Source organism: Takifugu rubripes, chromosome 22 (genome assembly GCF_901000725.2).
Source record: "Takifugu rubripes chromosome 22, fTakRub1.2, whole genome shotgun sequence".
Taxonomy (NCBI): domain Eukaryota; kingdom Metazoa; phylum Chordata; class Actinopteri; order Tetraodontiformes; family Tetraodontidae; genus Takifugu; species Takifugu rubripes.
The window spans coordinates 8,833,110-8,849,439 of NC_042306.1; the positions used below are offsets into that span (position 1 = coordinate 8,833,110).

At 45.1% G+C, this 16,330-nt stretch overlaps 2 protein-coding genes across 3 annotated transcripts in view; one reads left to right on the forward strand and one right to left on the reverse strand.

Moving 5' to 3' along the window:
- zswim5 (zinc finger, SWIM-type containing 5) overlaps positions 1-8,324 on the forward strand; it is a 39,071-nt gene extending 30,747 nt beyond the window's left edge. The window contains exons 10-16 of one of the 2 annotated variants that reach the window (XM_029830810.1): positions 821-969; positions 1,809-1,911; positions 2,017-2,152; positions 2,429-2,586; positions 2,674-2,837; positions 3,674-3,755; positions 4,029-8,324. In XM_029830810.1, the coding sequence (XP_029686670.1) occupies positions 821-969; positions 1,809-1,911; positions 2,017-2,152; positions 2,429-2,586; positions 2,674-2,837; positions 3,674-3,755; positions 4,029-4,891 (1,655 nt within the window). In that variant the 3' untranslated portion in view covers positions 4,892-8,324. Of the gene's footprint in view, positions 1-817; positions 970-1,808; positions 1,912-2,016; positions 2,153-2,428; positions 2,587-2,673; positions 2,838-3,673; positions 3,756-4,028 lie in introns of both variants that reach the window. The other variant, XM_003975537.3, reaches the window with a different exon arrangement.
- A 1,972-nt stretch (positions 8,325-10,296) lies between these two features.
- On the reverse strand, positions 10,297-16,237 carry urod (uroporphyrinogen decarboxylase). The gene is made up of 10 exons (XM_003975536.3): positions 16,076-16,237; positions 14,863-14,975; positions 14,663-14,742; positions 14,243-14,305; positions 13,945-14,142; positions 13,695-13,856; positions 12,808-12,942; positions 12,485-12,585; positions 12,073-12,139; positions 10,297-10,903 (listed from the first exon to the last, which is right to left on the reverse strand). Exons 1-10 carry the CDS (start codon positions 16,096-16,098, stop codon positions 10,739-10,741), a joined length of 1,107 nt encoding a protein of 368 aa, XP_003975585.1. The 5' UTR covers positions 16,099-16,237; the 3' UTR covers positions 10,297-10,738.
- Between the last annotated feature and the right edge of the window lie 93 nt (positions 16,238-16,330).

The following is a 16,330-nucleotide window of genomic DNA, read 5'->3' on the forward strand; positions in this document are numbered from 1 at the left end:
CAAAGGTTGGGCTTTCCTATTGTCACTAGTCTGAAGGGAATCATTGTGATTTCAAACAATGTTGACCACAGGCCCTGTTGTGTCTGTGTGTGTTTGTGCGCATGCGCGCACGCTTGTGTCTGTGTGTGTGTGTGTGTGTGTGTGTGATCGTGCGTGCCTGCTTGAGCTTGCCTCAGTATTGACAGAAGAGTGAATTACTGTCATATGTTGTTTGGAAAATTTGATCTGGACTACGTGTGGGTGTGTGTGCACAGCTGCTAACATCTGTTAAGAGGTGAGGGTGGACCCAGACTTTTTCAGCCAATCAAAGCGGGCATATCATCACATTGTTTTTCAAATCAACCAATCATTTGGCAGCTTCTCTGTGGTTCATTCTCCAGAATCAGTTTCAGTCTTTCATGGTATATCATGGGATTCACACACACACACACACACACACACGCAAACACACACACACACACACACGGTATTCAGTCACATGCTCAAACACACATGCGTGGAATAAGCAGGAGTGAAGGGATCTCTTGCACAGAGGGGATTTTAGCAGAATGGTGGGAAGGGGGAGCAGAGGGGACCAATCAACAGCTGAGACTCTCCTAGCATCTGTTGTCAATTATCACTGTGGAGGGTTAGCGTTCATCCTGGATTAGTGATCACATCTACCATGATTACTACTCTGAGCTCAGATATATTACATATATGGTGTATATTTCACTTGCATATAAAATCAAATTCACTACATATTTATATCTTTTCATTTAAAGATGCGTTTGATCAATTCAAAGCATACCACTGTATTTTTATTTTTTTTCCCTAGAAGGCGAGCCCCGTCCTCCGGTCTACCACCACATCCCTGTGTGGGGCAGTTCTGATGGGGGAGAGTCCTACTTGACTTTGGCCTTAGAAGTGGCGCTGATGGGGATGGGCCAGCAGAGGATAATGCCCGAGGGTCTTTACGCTCAAGATAAGGTGTGGTGCTCTCACACCAACCCTCTGATGATAAACCCCCTCAAGTCCTCAGAGGGAACAATGATGTTGCTCAGTTAGCAGTGTGAATCAGAGACGACGTCACTGTGATAGAATTCAGATAATTAAAGCCAAGTGACAGCCAAGTTCCACCCAAAATGGAGGAAAAGGTCACAAATGTTTGGTTACAAATATCCAAGCAGAAAGTCAGTTCTATTAGCTCCACTTTGTGTCAACTATTTGCCTGCTTTAAAGCCAGTATGTGGACGTTCATTCTGCCAGGAACTGGCAAAATATCCCTCCTGGCTTTTTATAGAAAGCCTTTACATTCATTTATGTAGCCTCCTGACTACCAGTAGTTCAAACTTGTCCTTGGTGGGGGCATTTGTAAACCTGAATATCTCCCACCCACATCATACGACTGCATTGCTTCCTTTTGTTCTCTACAGAGAACATCTAGGATATCTTAAAAATAAAAACTTTTTTTCAAAAAATGTTTTCAGTATTTGAATTTCCTTACAAAGAGTGGGGAATTTTTCAAAAAAAGATGTAATGTGACAATTGTTTACCCCTGGTAGTCGGGAGGTTAAGACATGCAGGGGAAATATAACACATCTTTGAATATTAAGTCTATTTATCCTCAGCTTCAACACACAAAAGAACTGCCTGCCGCAAAAGAATCAGCATTTATTCTGTGTTTTGTTCCATGTCACGGTTATGTCGTAGAAGTTCATTTAGAATGTGCTGCACAGAACTACCCTGCTAGGTCTTCAGCACAGTCTCTGATGTAGCTGAAAGCTCATTTTTCATGTGGCTTCATGTGCGTTGTCGATACATTCCAGGTGTGTCGTAATGAAGAGCAAATAGTTTCCAAACTTCAAGAACTGGAGCTGGACAGTCTCCTGGTTCAGACCCTCCGGAAACAAACCGTACAGCTACTGGAAGGTACAAGAACGTCTGTGAACATCACTTTTCTGATATTTGATTGATATTTGATTAGAAATGGTTGTGACGGTAGAGACAACTCAGACTTTTCTTTTCCCGGAGCAGCTGGTCCATTCAGTGGTCTGGGCGAGGTCATCCACAGAGAAAGCGTCCCCATGCACACGTTCGCCAAGTACCTCTTCTCTGCCCTCCTGTCACACGATGCAGATCTGGCGTATAAAGTAGCTCTGCGTGCAATGAGGTCAGTTCCCTACGTTAGCATGTGTAGCATGTATAGCACGTATCATGCTTATGGTGCACATTTTCCAGAAAGCATCTGTTTAAAATGAAGTCGGTTTTGTTGACACAGCACCGCAAATGATGATGTGAAAGGATTTTCTTATGTTTCCATCGAAATCTATTATCAAAAGCAGAAGTCAGGTTTGGCCTCTTATGATGTGACATCAGTGAGGAAGTTGCTAAAGTTTCGTTGGTGTGTTGGGCACTGATAGAACACTGACAGAAGTGCTTCCTCCAGGCTGCCGGTGCTAGAGTCATCAGCCAGCTCCGGTGACGTGGGTCATCCTCATCATGGCATCTCTATAGTCCCCAGCAGATACCCACGTTGGTTCACTCTGGGTCACCTGGAGTCCCAGCAGTGCGAGCTGGCTTCCACCATGCTGACGGCTGCTAAAGGTAACTCCCGCCATCCCCCAGAGCCTTGGCTGCGCTGGCTTTCTATACTGTGCAGACTGGTTGATGAATACATATTGTTGCCTGCAGGGGACATGCTGAGGTTGCGGACCGTGCTGGAGGCCATTCAGAAAAATATCCACTCCTCATCTCTCATCTTCAAACTGGCCCAGGATGCCTTTAAGATAGCCACGCCAGCAGACAACCCGTCTGACATAACCTTGCTCAACGTGGCTCTGGAGCTGGGTCTGCAGGTACTACGGCTAAACTCCAGTACACTCGTCACGTCTGCGGTTTGAAATGTCGACCCACCACAGTTTGGAAACCTTTTTACTGCAGTCGAACTTTCTGCTGCTGACGGGGATATGTATTTTGCAGAGCTACGCAACTTCACTGCAAACGAAGAGACGAAGCATCACCCAGTCTTTCTCTGGTGCTGATGAGAACAAACCACATGACTAAACATATCGGCCCCTTCAGTTAACACCGAATAAAGTCTTGATGACCAAGGCTAAAGTGTCTAGTTTCCATAATAACATGGCTTAATAAGATATTTTTAAAAAGCCACGCTGTAGATACATTTTCCGATTAAAATGTCCTTTACAGCCTGGAAAAAGGGATACTTTGGTGTACTTAGAATAATGGATGTTCTCAATTATGATTATCTAAAAACAACAAAAACAAGCACCTGATTAGCAGTTATTGTCACTTCACTATGCTGCAACAACAACAATAATAATATGGATTGCTTTGTGTTTTGTTAACAAAGTTATTTTGTTAAGGTTTACCTCTGATTCTTTACTGTTCTGTGACTGAAGATCTTCAGGTTGTGGACAAAATGAAGACATCTGCTCAACATCATCTGACTTTCCTATGGTCAAATTACAATAAATAAAAGTAGATGGAAAGGATTTTGCAAAGGTTCTATCAGATTAAATTGTAAATCCTGATTAGTGGCGTCTGCGTTTGACTCTGAGACTCTGCATCCACTTGGTGGAGCGGTGCATTTGTCTGCTCTAGAAGATCTTTAGTTGTTGATCTTTGTTGACGCGTTGAAGGTGTTGGGCTCAGACAGCGTGTGTGTTTGCAGGTGATGAGGATGACTCTGTCCACACTGAACTGGAGACGGAGAGAGATGGTCCGCTGGCTGGTGACCTGCGCCACTGAAGTCGGTATGTGACATAAACCTGCTCCACTCTCACTTGACCAGACTAAAAGGACTTGCTACAAAAGAAAGAAAACGCAGACATAGCATTTTAAGCACCTTCCTAAATCACCTTCTGCAAGCTGGAATGAGTCAGTCCTTTTTGTTCCGAGTCCCGAATCAAATGAAAATAGAGCAATTTTAAAGCTGTTCTCAATTGCTGATAGAAACTATAAAAAAAAATTGCTCCACAACCACAAACCGTCAGGTCATTGTAACGCGCGGTGTTTGTCCTCCGCAGGCATGCGGGCTTTGGTGAGCATCCTCCAGAGCTGGTACACCCTCTTCACCCCAACGGAAGCCACCAGCATCGTGGCCGCCACCGTCATGTCCCACAACACCATCCTGCGCCTGAGCCTGGACTACCCCCAGCGGGAGGAGCTGGCCAGCTGTGCCAGGACGTTGGCCCTGCAGTGTGCCATGAAGGACCCCCAGAACTGTGCCCTGTCCGCTCTGACGCTGTGCGAGAAGGACCACATTGCCTTTGAAACAGCCTATCAGATTGTTATCGACGCAGCGTCCACAGGGATGACCTACTCGCAGCTGTTCACTATCGCCAGGTACATGGAGCACAGAGGGTACCCCCTGCGCTCCTTCAAGTTGGCCTCGCTTGCCATGACCCACCTGAACCTGGCTTACAACCAGGACACTCACCCTGCCATTAACGACGTTCTCTGGGCCTGCGCCCTCAGCCACTCTCTCGGTAAGAACGAACTTGCAGCCATCATCCCTCTGGTCGTCAAGAGCGTGCAGTGCGCCACCGTGTTGTCGGATATCCTGCGGCGGTGTACTATGACGGCGCCGGGCCTCGCTGGCATTCCCGGGAGAAGGAACTCTGGAAAGCTTATGTCCACGGACAAAGCGCCGCTGCGGCAGCTCCTGGATGCCACCATCTCGGCATACATCAACACCACGCACTCTCGATTAACACACATTAGCCCGCGGCATTACGGCGAATTCATTGAGTTCTTGAGCAAAGCCCGGGAGACGTTCCTGCTCGCTCAGGACGGACACATTCAGTTCGCACAGTTCATAGACAACCTGAAACAGATCTACAAGGGCAAGAAGAAGCTAATGATGCTGGTCAGAGAACGATTCGGCTGAACTCCCCACTCTTCATCACAGACCCTCTCCTTGGGAATGAATTCCACTTCTTTGTTTCTATTTAATGTTTTCTGGATTTTTATATTTTTACTCCTTTTGTTGAGCCATTTTCTTCTTTGTTTGTCCTACTTTTTGTTCTGTTTTGTTTCTAGAATGTGAACCAGGAAGTGTTCGCACTGCAGTGCTCTACTTTGTTCAGATGACTTGAAATGTCAAAGAAACAGCAGCAAAAACAAATTTCAGCGTATTTCAGAGGCACATGGTGGTTTAAAAAAGAAAACCAAAAGCTTTTTTCCCCTCCTTTTATAGCTGAGCTACTTGCCCTGATCAAGAGGTGACCTCTACTGCACGCTGGGGACTAATGAATGGCGCAAGTCTTTGCAAACATTGAAAACAAAACCTACCGGGGCCACAAACCACTGACAGTGTTTCCACCGTAACTGTATTATTTGCCAGCTTTAACATCTGCATCAGAATTTCTGATCCCGGGCAGAATGTGCAGTCTAAAGATCATTCAACGGGCGTCTATGAACCTCCAGGTTTAAACACTTGATGAAATCCAGCGTGGACTAGCTAGCCCTCTCAGCAGCTCTCGCCCTTCCTGCAGCTCCTACGTATTCAGAGGAAGAACCGCGATTTCCGACGGTGACAATGGTGAGGCTGTTGCGGCTCAGGCAAACTGGTGGTGGCATCACATGCACATGCACGCACAGAATATCTCCTATTGGCAGACAAACGGTGACGATAACAACTGTACTGAACGGAGAGGTCACACTCTCTCCCAGTGATACCAGTGCTGTCCTGTACAGCTGTTTCGCTGTAGCACTGTCACCGTTCCCTCTGTTAGGATTCAGTCAACAAGCAATAGAAGTTCTGTTTGCTTCACTTCTGTCGTTGGAAAATGTCAGAACATCCCAGCAGCCCGTTGATTTCCTTGTGCTAGAGGACGCCAAATGAGACCAGCTCAGCTCATGTCTGCTCTGCTCATTTACTACAGGTTACACAGGCAAGATGAAGCCATAGAGTTAAAATGGTGATCTGAGAGCTGCATCAAACCTCTGTAGCTCTGTGGTGTAACCAGGCGCTCTGCAGTGGTGACTTGGCAAACACTTGGTGTGAAACGTGCTTACATCCCCATTATCAATATGCAAAGCTTCTTAAATTCAAGCTGTTAGATCGAACAGTCACTGCAGAGGAATAAAACACTACCTGATGGCAAAAGTGAGTAGAGTGGACCTGAGTTGAACAGGAACCATGCAGAGAAAAGAAGCTAAAGCTAGCAGTTGAGAACATAATGCACCTGGTTACTAAAGAATATGTTGAAACCAAAACAGAGACTGGGTTAGCATTCATGTAGCTCAAGAACACAAGCAAGCATCAGTCTCATGACAGATAAAGCTTGAATGATGGCGATGGTTCACCTCTGCCATGGTCTCATGGATGCGTCTTCTCCTGGTTTCTTGGCGCTGCTGGTGGTCGTCCACACATGTCCTCCTTTACAGACACAGCATCACATAAGTGGTCATTTCTGACTGAATCCTACAAATATGTGTGCACAGGCCTCAGCACAGGCGGTAGTTTTATATCTCTCTTTTTCGTCGTTGCACTAATCGGCGCGTGCAACACAGTAAGAGCTTGAAATAAACATCGCTGTATAAGCACTTCTTACAAATACCTCTTCAGTACGTTCCTGCCGGCTTCACCATTAATTACTGTTTCGTGACTGTACGCCTGAGGAAGGATTCAAGGATAAAGGCGCAAAAGCTGCCGCCTGTTGATGGCAGGACAAGAAAAAGAAAAAGGGTTTTGTTTTGTTTTTTGAACGGAAGATTTTCTTGTCTGCTTTTACATTCCGTGAGATGTACCTTTACCCACGTTCTGGGCGGTGAGTCACAACTCTGGGCCTTTTTCGTTTTGGGGACGCACAGTAACGAAGGTAGAAGAATGGAAACTTCAACATGAACATGGAGCAAAAGAAAGACAAGAGACTACACTCAGTTCTCAGGGACATCACTTAAAGAAACAAAACAAAGTAGTAGCGTTAAGCATTTAAAATATTGTATATATGAAAGTGTTGATTCAGAAAATTGTAAATTTCTAATTATTTATGATAAGTATGTTACCTGTCTTTTTCTTTCCTTTTCTTTTTTCAACCAGGGGTGTACTTGAACTGTTTGGATGAGCGATTTGACAGCATTCTTTTCTTTGTTGCTTGTTTGTAAGAGCAGCGACTCAAAGGCATTTCTCAGGTGCTCCTGTGTACATTTATTTTTTTTTTGTTTTAGCTCGAAACTATTATTATTTGTCTTTATTATAATTATTTGACTCTGTGTTCCCAAAGGAAGTGTGTCGTTCAGAGGTGATGGGAAAGAGGAAGGCATTTTTAAACAGAATCTGACTATGCAGAACCATTTTGACGGTCTAAGAGGTGAGGCAGAAAAGCCGTGGTCTGAGCCTCTGATAGAGGGGGGTGGGGTGGGGGTGGGGGGGCAGCAGGACCTGTCGGGCTTGTTATTGGACGAGCTGCAGTAGCCGGCCTCTTATACACTGCAACATTAAGATGGTTTAAGGAGATAAAAAAATGCATGAAAATGGTGAGGAGAGGCCTTTGTGACTGATCAATGTACAAAGTTTTTTTTGCTTGACTTCCTCGTTGGTTTTGAATCAGGACCCGAACTGTCAGTGTCACGTCTGCGAAGCAGAATCTTGATGAGACGGAACAAAATGCAAAGACTGAAACAAAATGTCAACTTTTTTTTTATATATATGTATTTGCTTTAACTCCCTCCAGCCCACAGATCCAGCTGAGTTCCACTCTTCTCTCTGTTCCTTTTTGTGACCTCCACTTTGCTCTTGTCCTTCCTTGAAAGCCTCCATTCTGCCCAGTCAGCTCTCTGACTCAAACTGGACTCTTGCCTGTTGTCGCTACTGGGAGAGCTCGGTGTCGTTTCTTGGCTGCTACATTAGCCTAAAGGATGTAATTGTACCACTTGCTTCAGGTAGAAGCTCCAGCTGCCTTCATGTGTTGCAGAAAGCGACGGCGTCTGTTTTCAGCCTGTGGCGGCTGCATCAGCCACTTTCTGGGTGTTTCAGCCTTCTTTCTCTGTAGGACAGAACGTTTTTGCTGGTAGAGATCTAGTTCACCTCCTGTTTCCACCGTTCTTTTGTTTTTTTCACTCAGACTTAAGGGAAATTGAAAGTGTTTGTTGCCTCTTTGTGCTACTGATGATGAAAAGTTATTTCCAGTATTTGTTGCCACTGAAGTATGATAGCTTATCATCAACACTCATTTTATTTTCTTTTGTTTTGTTTATTTGTGCGACTTCTGTCTATAAAGTGAGAATTTATTACTATTTATGTACCGCTACTACCATTTTTATATTGATTTGTGTTGGAATCTCAGTGCTTTTCTATGAATAAAGTGTGAAACACATCTCCGTTTGTTCAGCTTCCATGAGAAAAGAGCTGCAGGTTTTTGATACTTGAGCTGTCGCGCACGGAACATTCCCCATGTGCTCGGACAGCTCGATGCTGAAACAGGAAGCAGCAGACGTGCTCAAATATCCGCTGGTATCAGAGGCGCATCAGTGGATCAGGTGGACGCCTTAAGGCCACCTGATCCACTGATGAAGTCTGACCACCAACAAGCAATACTGATAGGAAAAACTGCCTTTAACAGGACGACACCTTGGGCAGAACCAGGCTCGAACAGGGTTAGGACAGATGGATGGCTAACGGGGAGGAGAGAGAGAGCAGGAGAGGGGGGCAGAATGTTCTGTGCGACCTCCAAGGACTGCATGAAAGGGAAACATACAGTCGGTCTCCCTCAGCAGGTCAGACAGTGGTGTGCTGGGACAGGAAACTGGTCAACATCTGCCACCCTGTGAGACAGCTGAAGGCCCTCAGAGTTCCTCCCTCCTTAACCACCAAGCTAATAACACCTATCGGTCTCTGTCAAGGCGGTTGTGTGTGTTCATTCATGCATGTTCTCATTCAAAGCTGTGTGTGTCTGTGTGCGTGTGTGTGTGTGTGTGTGTGTGTGTGTGTGTGTGTGTGGTCACAGATAAAGCATTGATGGTGTCCATTCATGACAGATGATCTACAGCCTGCTGTCTTTCCAGGCAGATTGGATTTTCAGGCCTGCTGATCTGCTGAGAGATGGTGCCTGCACACACACACACACACACACACACACACACACAGTCTTCAGTCTCACCTGAAAAGATGATTTTCATTTCTTCGTCTCCTCTTGGGGAAGGGCTTTGTGTGCGTGTGTGTGCCTGTGTGTGTGTGTGTGTCTGTGGGTGTGGGTGTGTGTGACATGTCTGATATCTTTGGGTGTCCATCCATCATCGGATCTCATAGGCTACTGCCAGTAAAGCTAAATATCAATATGTGAAATGATATCAATATTTATCGTGTTATATTTGACGTGTTCTGCAGCAGACAGTCTGTGGTGGGGGCTTGATGCAGTTGGCTGAGGCACAAACAGGATCCCCAACCCCCCCCCCGTCAATGCCCGACCCCCCTGCCCTAACTCCTGACTCGGAACAATCACGTGAAGTGATTTAGTTCAATTACGCGGCAATGGGTTTCTCCTATTCTGACATGGCTGCCAAGAGGAACCCCCCACCCTAATCCCCCCCACAGTCTCGTTGATGGTCACGTGGTGTCGTGATTTTTGCCTGAATTCCTCACAACAACAACATCAGCGGCTGCAACAACAACCGGATTTACTGGAATCTTCTTATCTGACGTTCTGAGCTGCCGCCCACAAAAACACTGTTTGAGATTAATTGATCCTTTCATCATCCCAGAGTTCCAGTAACCACACACTTCCATACTGAGCTACATCTCTCTCTCTCGCTCTGGCGCTTTCTGGTCTATTGTTGATGTTTTTGGCGGGGGGCTGGTCTTCTGTTGATGGTCCCATTGATGGACCCATGAATGCTGGATTTGACTGGGATACGGGGACTTTGGGGGCTATGACAAAGCTTTGGGCTCTTTGCCATTTCCCTGAGCTCTTCTTGAATAGCAAGGGGTCGTCCCACTGGGAGTGCCGGTGCCATGTGGGGGTGTGCCGGGTCTGCAGTGTTTAGGTGGGTGTCAGAGCAACACCTCCAGCAGATCCTCGGCCCCTCGGAGATCTACCCTGTGTAAAATTGCAATTGCAGTCAGGGGTCCTGACCGCCACCACTAAAAACCATGTCCAAAGATGGATCACGGATGGAAACCTGAGCGCTTCCCTGTTGTGCTGGTGATGTCTGGAGCCAGTTGGACCCTTCCAATCACAGCACAGATCTAATAATTTGTCGATAAAATGAAGATAAATCTGCCAAAGAACTGATGAAAGGTCATTCAAATTTTGTACGCAGAAGCTGCCAACATAAAAGTGCAAATGGAAGAAGCAGCTAATTAACATGTTTATTGAATATTCAGGAATAAACGAACCTGCAGCTGAGATCATGTTTCTGATCGTTGATCTGGTGACCAAAAACCCCCAAAACCCAATAAAAAACAAAGCATTTTTCAATTCAAAGCTGATCATTTAAATCCCCTTGTGCTGGAGATGCGCATGTTCTTGTGTGGAATAATCCAGTGGTGGAGATCAGCAGATTTAGAGAGACGACGGGAATGTTCAGGCACATTTGTTCCTGCTGTTCCATGTTCTGTCACACAGTAATCTCACAGGTCTGATGTTTTTATTTCAGATCTGCAGGAGCGGATTGTGGAAACTGGGTGTTTTTGTCCTGCAGCAAATATGATTTTCACATGATTTAATACACATTAAAAAAACAAAACAAACATGTTCAGCCTGTACATTCTGCCTGAATGCCTCCTCCAGCTTTATATCTGTGCGCCCATCTGTTTGGAATGTTGGTGCACAGCATCCACGAAGGCGCCCACGTTCTCAGGGTCCATGTCAGGGTAAAGGCCGTGGCCTAGGTTGGCGATGTAGCCCTTCTTGCCGAAACCCTCCAGCATCTTCTTCACAATCTGGGAAATGCGCTCCTGAAAGAGGGACAGAGTTTTGGGGAAGTGTTTTCCAGTTCACATTTCATCTTAGCAGCCATTTTTTGGTCCCTTTCTAGATTTTACCGTCTATATTCGACAGGAACATTAACTGACCCACGAGAAGGAGAAATCCAGCATTTTAACTGAATTTACGTGCTAATACGCTAATGCTAATCCTTTATTCCGTCAACATAATGAACCTCTGGAAAGGAGACACATGTTAAACTGTCTTTGAGCAGATCCATGTTTACATTAGTGACAATGAGGCTGCTTTGAAGTAAACAACATTTTACATCTTTCATCCATTTCTCTTGGACACTACTTGCTTCAGTTGTTCTACACTGACAAAAATGCTGTTTGATTGTAAAATAATCCTGAAAATAAATCTGGAAAACTCAGAAAACCTTCTCCTTCAACGTCACTAATGAGGGATCTTTTCCCCCATTTTCAGGTGAACTGCTCCTTTAATGCGTAGCAGAGCTCATGCCTTCAGTCCACAGTAATCTGGTATGTAGGTAGAAACATTCTGAAATGCTGCTGCCATGGTTTCAGTGTTGTGCTGTCACAGTAAGCCTGCTCTAGCTAAATAAAGGCTCTGCTAGCTGACTGAGGAAATTCAGTATGGAAACACATGTACCAGTGTTCAAACTGGGTCAGAGCAGCAGCAACCTGGAGGAAGAGATGCAATATTCCCTTTTGTATTGTAATATCATTTCTCCTTTAAATGAAGGAATCCAGTTAAATAATTGGGTGAGACTCATTTCAGGATTCTGATCATTTCTCAACTTAGATGAGAATCGGCAGTTGGAACATACTAAATCAGGTTGGTTTTGGATTCCGCTGTGTGTGAACACAAGCATAAACCGTGAATCTGCATAAACTATAGCAGTGATGACAATAACATTCATCTTTAATGCTGCCTTTAGATGTGAACCCGTCTGAACCCTCATCAGTTGTTATTGCAGGCAAGCTGAGCAAGAGGAGGATGAGGAAACAACAAAAACTTGTTCCGATTAGGCAGTTTTAGTCGAAACTAAAACTGTTTCTGCACCAGTGTGGTTGTGGAGTCTCTCCTCTGCAGCGGCTGCTAGGTTATTGCGCATGACTGAAAAACCTTTAATCCATTATTTTTACCAAACAGGAAGTGAAGGAGGAGTGGAGGTTACCTTTGGAGCATAGAGAGCACAGGGGTCCATATTTCCCTGCAAACTGACCTTCCCTCCTGTGCGTTCCCTGGACACACACCCACACACGCACACACACACGCACACACACACACACACAGTGATTCTTTAACCAACAGGTGCAGTGTTTGATGAGCGGAGCAGGAAACAGACGTTTGTTGACTTAAAATTCTGCACCAGTGACAAACCAGCTTTGGAGCCGAGGTCACTAATGGTCAACCGGCTCCTCAGGAAATGAGGCAGCATGCTTCATGAACAGTCTCACCCAATACTTGACAAAATCCCAGCTGTGTAACTCTGCTTTGCTTTTAACTCCAGTTCAAGAGAATTTCATTAAAAAAAAAAAAAAACACAACCCTGGAAGAAAATCAAAGCGTGTCAAAGTGTGTGTTACCGTGCAGATTGTGGATCAATGGTCCAGTCCAGTCCAACTACTTCATAATGAGACTGAGACAGGTCCTCCAGGGCATAGTGAGCATCCTTAGCAAACACGATCTGCAGCAGAGCGGCAAAGGTCATGAAAAGAGCTGCGTGTTCACAGCAGCTCAGCATGAGTCATCACAAGTTGCTCAAATGCTGCCATCTGCTGGCGAGGAAATAGAATTACAGTCATTTCCAGGAGAAGATTCCTTAGAACGAATGAGGAAAACCCCAGTACAACATGGATAGGGGCAGGACAAAAAAGGTTTATCATATTTAAGCATTTAGTTCTCTCACCATGGGTATGTCCTCTCCTGCCTCCTTCAGTTTGTCTTTGACACGACGGGCGATGTCCCGCAGGTAAGGCAGAGAGAACTCTTTAAACTCAACTGGGCCAAGAATCCCAGCATGGGACTCAAACACCTGCAGAGCCTGGACAGAATACATGTTCAGTTAGCATGACCTTTCGGGATGCATCACAATAAGCATGATGTTAAAAAGTGTTCATGTTGGGGGCATCCGGTGTAAGTTCTGAGATCATGGCATGTCCCACGCTGTCCCTTCACTGTCACTTTTAAAAACAACACTGACACAAGAGACTGAACCCAAACAGCAAACAGATAAAGAAGTGCAGAGGCTGCTGATAATGGCTGACAGGAATTGGTCAAATTATTCAAAGAGCTGCAGTAGTTTCCACAGAAACAGACTTTATTTATCATAATAAATACTCTAAAATGACACCTGATATTTACTATGAATAAACAGAAGTTAAAAAAAACAACCCTGAGAGGCACTGAAAACAAACCACTGGACAGAAAGAAAATGGGCATTCTGCTTCCCCAAACCCTAAAGAAGAAGAAGAAAAAACAAAATCAGCAGCTCAGGCTGCTCAGGTCTTCTTGCTGCTTCAAGCAGATTCTGTGCTGATTGTGGCGTGCACGTTTTTTTCAGCGTGCACTACCTGCCACAATCAACACAGCGAATCAGCTGAAGGAAGACTCAACCCTAAGGACAAAACCAGTCCTGCTTAACTCTGTGTCTTAGCTGTAATGTGCTGCTGCTACATGTGCTAAATCTGAATGCTAATAATACTCTGCAGACTAGCTGTGACAGGGCACAGGTGTGATTGATGGCCCATAACTGTGCTGCATCTGTGGGTAATGTGATGAACAGGGTGTCCTGACCTGAGCTCCAGCTGCCACCTGACCGAGCAGATACTGCACGATCACATCTGTTAGCATCTTCAGCAGCATGTGGCTCGCTTCAGGGTGACGGTACAGCCAACGCTTGGCCTTGGAATGAGTGTTGGAGCCACCACCTTCAATCATGTAGGACATCAGCGTCCACTGCAGAGAGAGGCGGAAGAAAAGGACCTCCTGCGTTTAGCACCTCGGCCGTGTCCTCACATATTTAAACTTGTGCAACGTCTCTGACCGGTGCTCCACTGAAGCCTATGAGAGGCACTTTGCCCTCTATCTTGTGCCGGGTCAGAGTGATGGCTTTGAAGACGTAATCCAGCTCTTTGGACACGTCTACTTTGGCCTGCAGCTGCTGCAGGTCTTCAGGCTCCTTCAAGGGCTCCGGAAATGTGGGACCTTTCCCTGCCACCATCTGGACATTCATACCCAGGGCCTGAGGAAGAGCGGACAGATCAACAGGCTCGTCTCATCTTTAAATATCTTTAAACCTTTAGCTCATATTACATATCAAAAACTCCGAGCAGCCAGCCTACCTGAGGGATAACCAGGATGTCAGAGAAGATGATAGCAGCATCGAAGGGAAATCGTCTCAGAGGCTGCGGTGAAACAAAACGTCATGAGACACCGGCGGAGCAAAGACAGGTCTCAACACATCTGTTCACATCTGCATCACAGCGCAGCCATGCAACAGTGTGACACCAGGGAGCTTCGACTGTATTCTTACCGGCTGCTGTTACCCTGAACAGAAATGTGTTTCCCACTGAAAAGGTGTCATCACCGCCCAGTTAAACTGACTTCAGTGTGACTGGGAATTTTTAGGGAAATGTCCCAGAACGAAGGCACAGAGGAGAGGATGGAATATCCTTATCAAGGGAAGGTCATTCCTAATTTTGACCTCACCTGTATACACTGGTGGCTGGCAACTGTCTGGGGACTGAAAGGCAGAGTGATACCTGCAGAGTGAGCTCGCAGCACGCCTCTGGGGAGCGGCACGTGTCAAAGAAATCCCGTCCTTCTCTGGTCTTGCGAAACTCTAGGGTTGATATTGAACATTAATAATGTGTGATTTCCTGATAACGACTGAAGGAAGCATGTTAAAAAAAAAGAGTTTCTATAGAGGAGAATAGAAGCGGGGGTCACACGGTCGCAGTACCTGGCAGGTAGCGTCCTGCTTGTCTCATGCACCACACGGGGACATGCTCAGTGTCCTCTCCTCGTGCTGCTCGCAGGAACGTATCATTGAGGAGCTGAGGGAAATCCTTGGGCCTGGAGAGGAAATGCTCATTTAAGACTGGTGTTCATCCTCTGCTGGACCGGATAAATTCTTCAGCAGTTTGCTGTTGCTACCCAAACACGAACAACGTGAGACACATCTCACACGTGACTTCGTCCACAGCAATCCATTTCCTCCTCTTAAACAGTTGAGATTGATCATTTAAACGAGTACATTTTACTTTGAAGAAAATAAAAGCTTTAAGGTCAATGAATGTGTGCCAGAGTGAACAAGTACAGATTTTAGCCCACAGAATTAAAACTGTAATGTTTATTAGTTTTGATGGTGTAAATTAACGGATTATAATGGAGACGTTTTCTACCCACTCCAGCATAGGGGTTATCTAAAAGGCAGACCTGTCGCACCCTCTCCCTAACAAAGACAAAAACTATCAGGGTGTAAAGCAGCTGTGAAAGATAAGAATTTGCTCTCTTATCAACATACAGCAGTTAAAAAAAAACTGTTAGATGAAAGAAGAATTGGGAAAAAGCAGCAATTACAAAAAAGAGATTAAATCCATAACTATTTCACCACTTCTACTATATTCGACTGTAAACCAGAGTGTCAAGTCCGAATCATATACCTAAATTACTGTATTTTCTGTTAATAGATAGTTGATTTAGTCATTAATATTTCAGGATTAATATTAGCCAGCACTGATGAACCTCTAGATTTGGCATCAACTTTGAGCAATTTATTCACTGCAACGCTGTGGTGGGAAAGGGGCGGATTTACTGATTAAAGAGGCAAAAACAAGAGCATTAAACAATAATATCTAGTAAAATTTGTTAAAAACTGTGTTCAAGCAATATTTTTTCCTTGCACCCGCAAAAAATTGTTTCATAAAGTAGTACTAAAACCTGACACAACTACAACTACCTTGTCTCTCCTTTGCAAAAAATAAAGAAATAACCTCTTCATTATGTGCACATCGAATATAACTATGCTTTTAAATGTCAATCATGATGTATTGAAAATGCCTCCGTAAGAAAAACAGGCATATTTCGTAACGCTGCCTTGTTATCGCATAAATGCTAGTGTTATAACCTTCACGAAAGGCTCAACATTTGGTCTAATCCCCAAAAAAACTTACAGAATTAAATCGTCTTTGCTCATGTCTGCGGTGCTGAGGAGAAGCAGGCTTTATCGGACTCTCCTCGGGATCTCTCAGTCCACAACTGACATTTGAGCCTGTTCGCAAAACTAGTTTCTTCTCAGCTGCAGGGCGCGGCCATGTTGGAAAAACCACGTGACCACAACAGGAAGCACAGAGGGCGTCTTCAAAATAAAATTCTTTCTTTTGGATTGTCAATACAGTACATTATATATATGTATACACACACACACA

Excerpts from the sequence above, each read along its gene's own strand:
- urod (XM_003975536.3), bottom strand. The coding sequence starts at position 16,098 with ATGAGCAAAGACGATTTAATTCT. Across the intron at positions 14,143-14,242 it reads ACATCCTGGTTATCCCTCAG|GCCCTGGGTATGAATGTCCA; the intron begins GTAGGCTGGCTG and ends GCTCTTCCTCAG. Across the intron at positions 13,857-13,944 it reads TAGGCTTCAGTGGAGCACCG|TGGACGCTGATGTCCTACAT; the intron begins GTCAGAGACGTT and ends CTCTCTCTGCAG.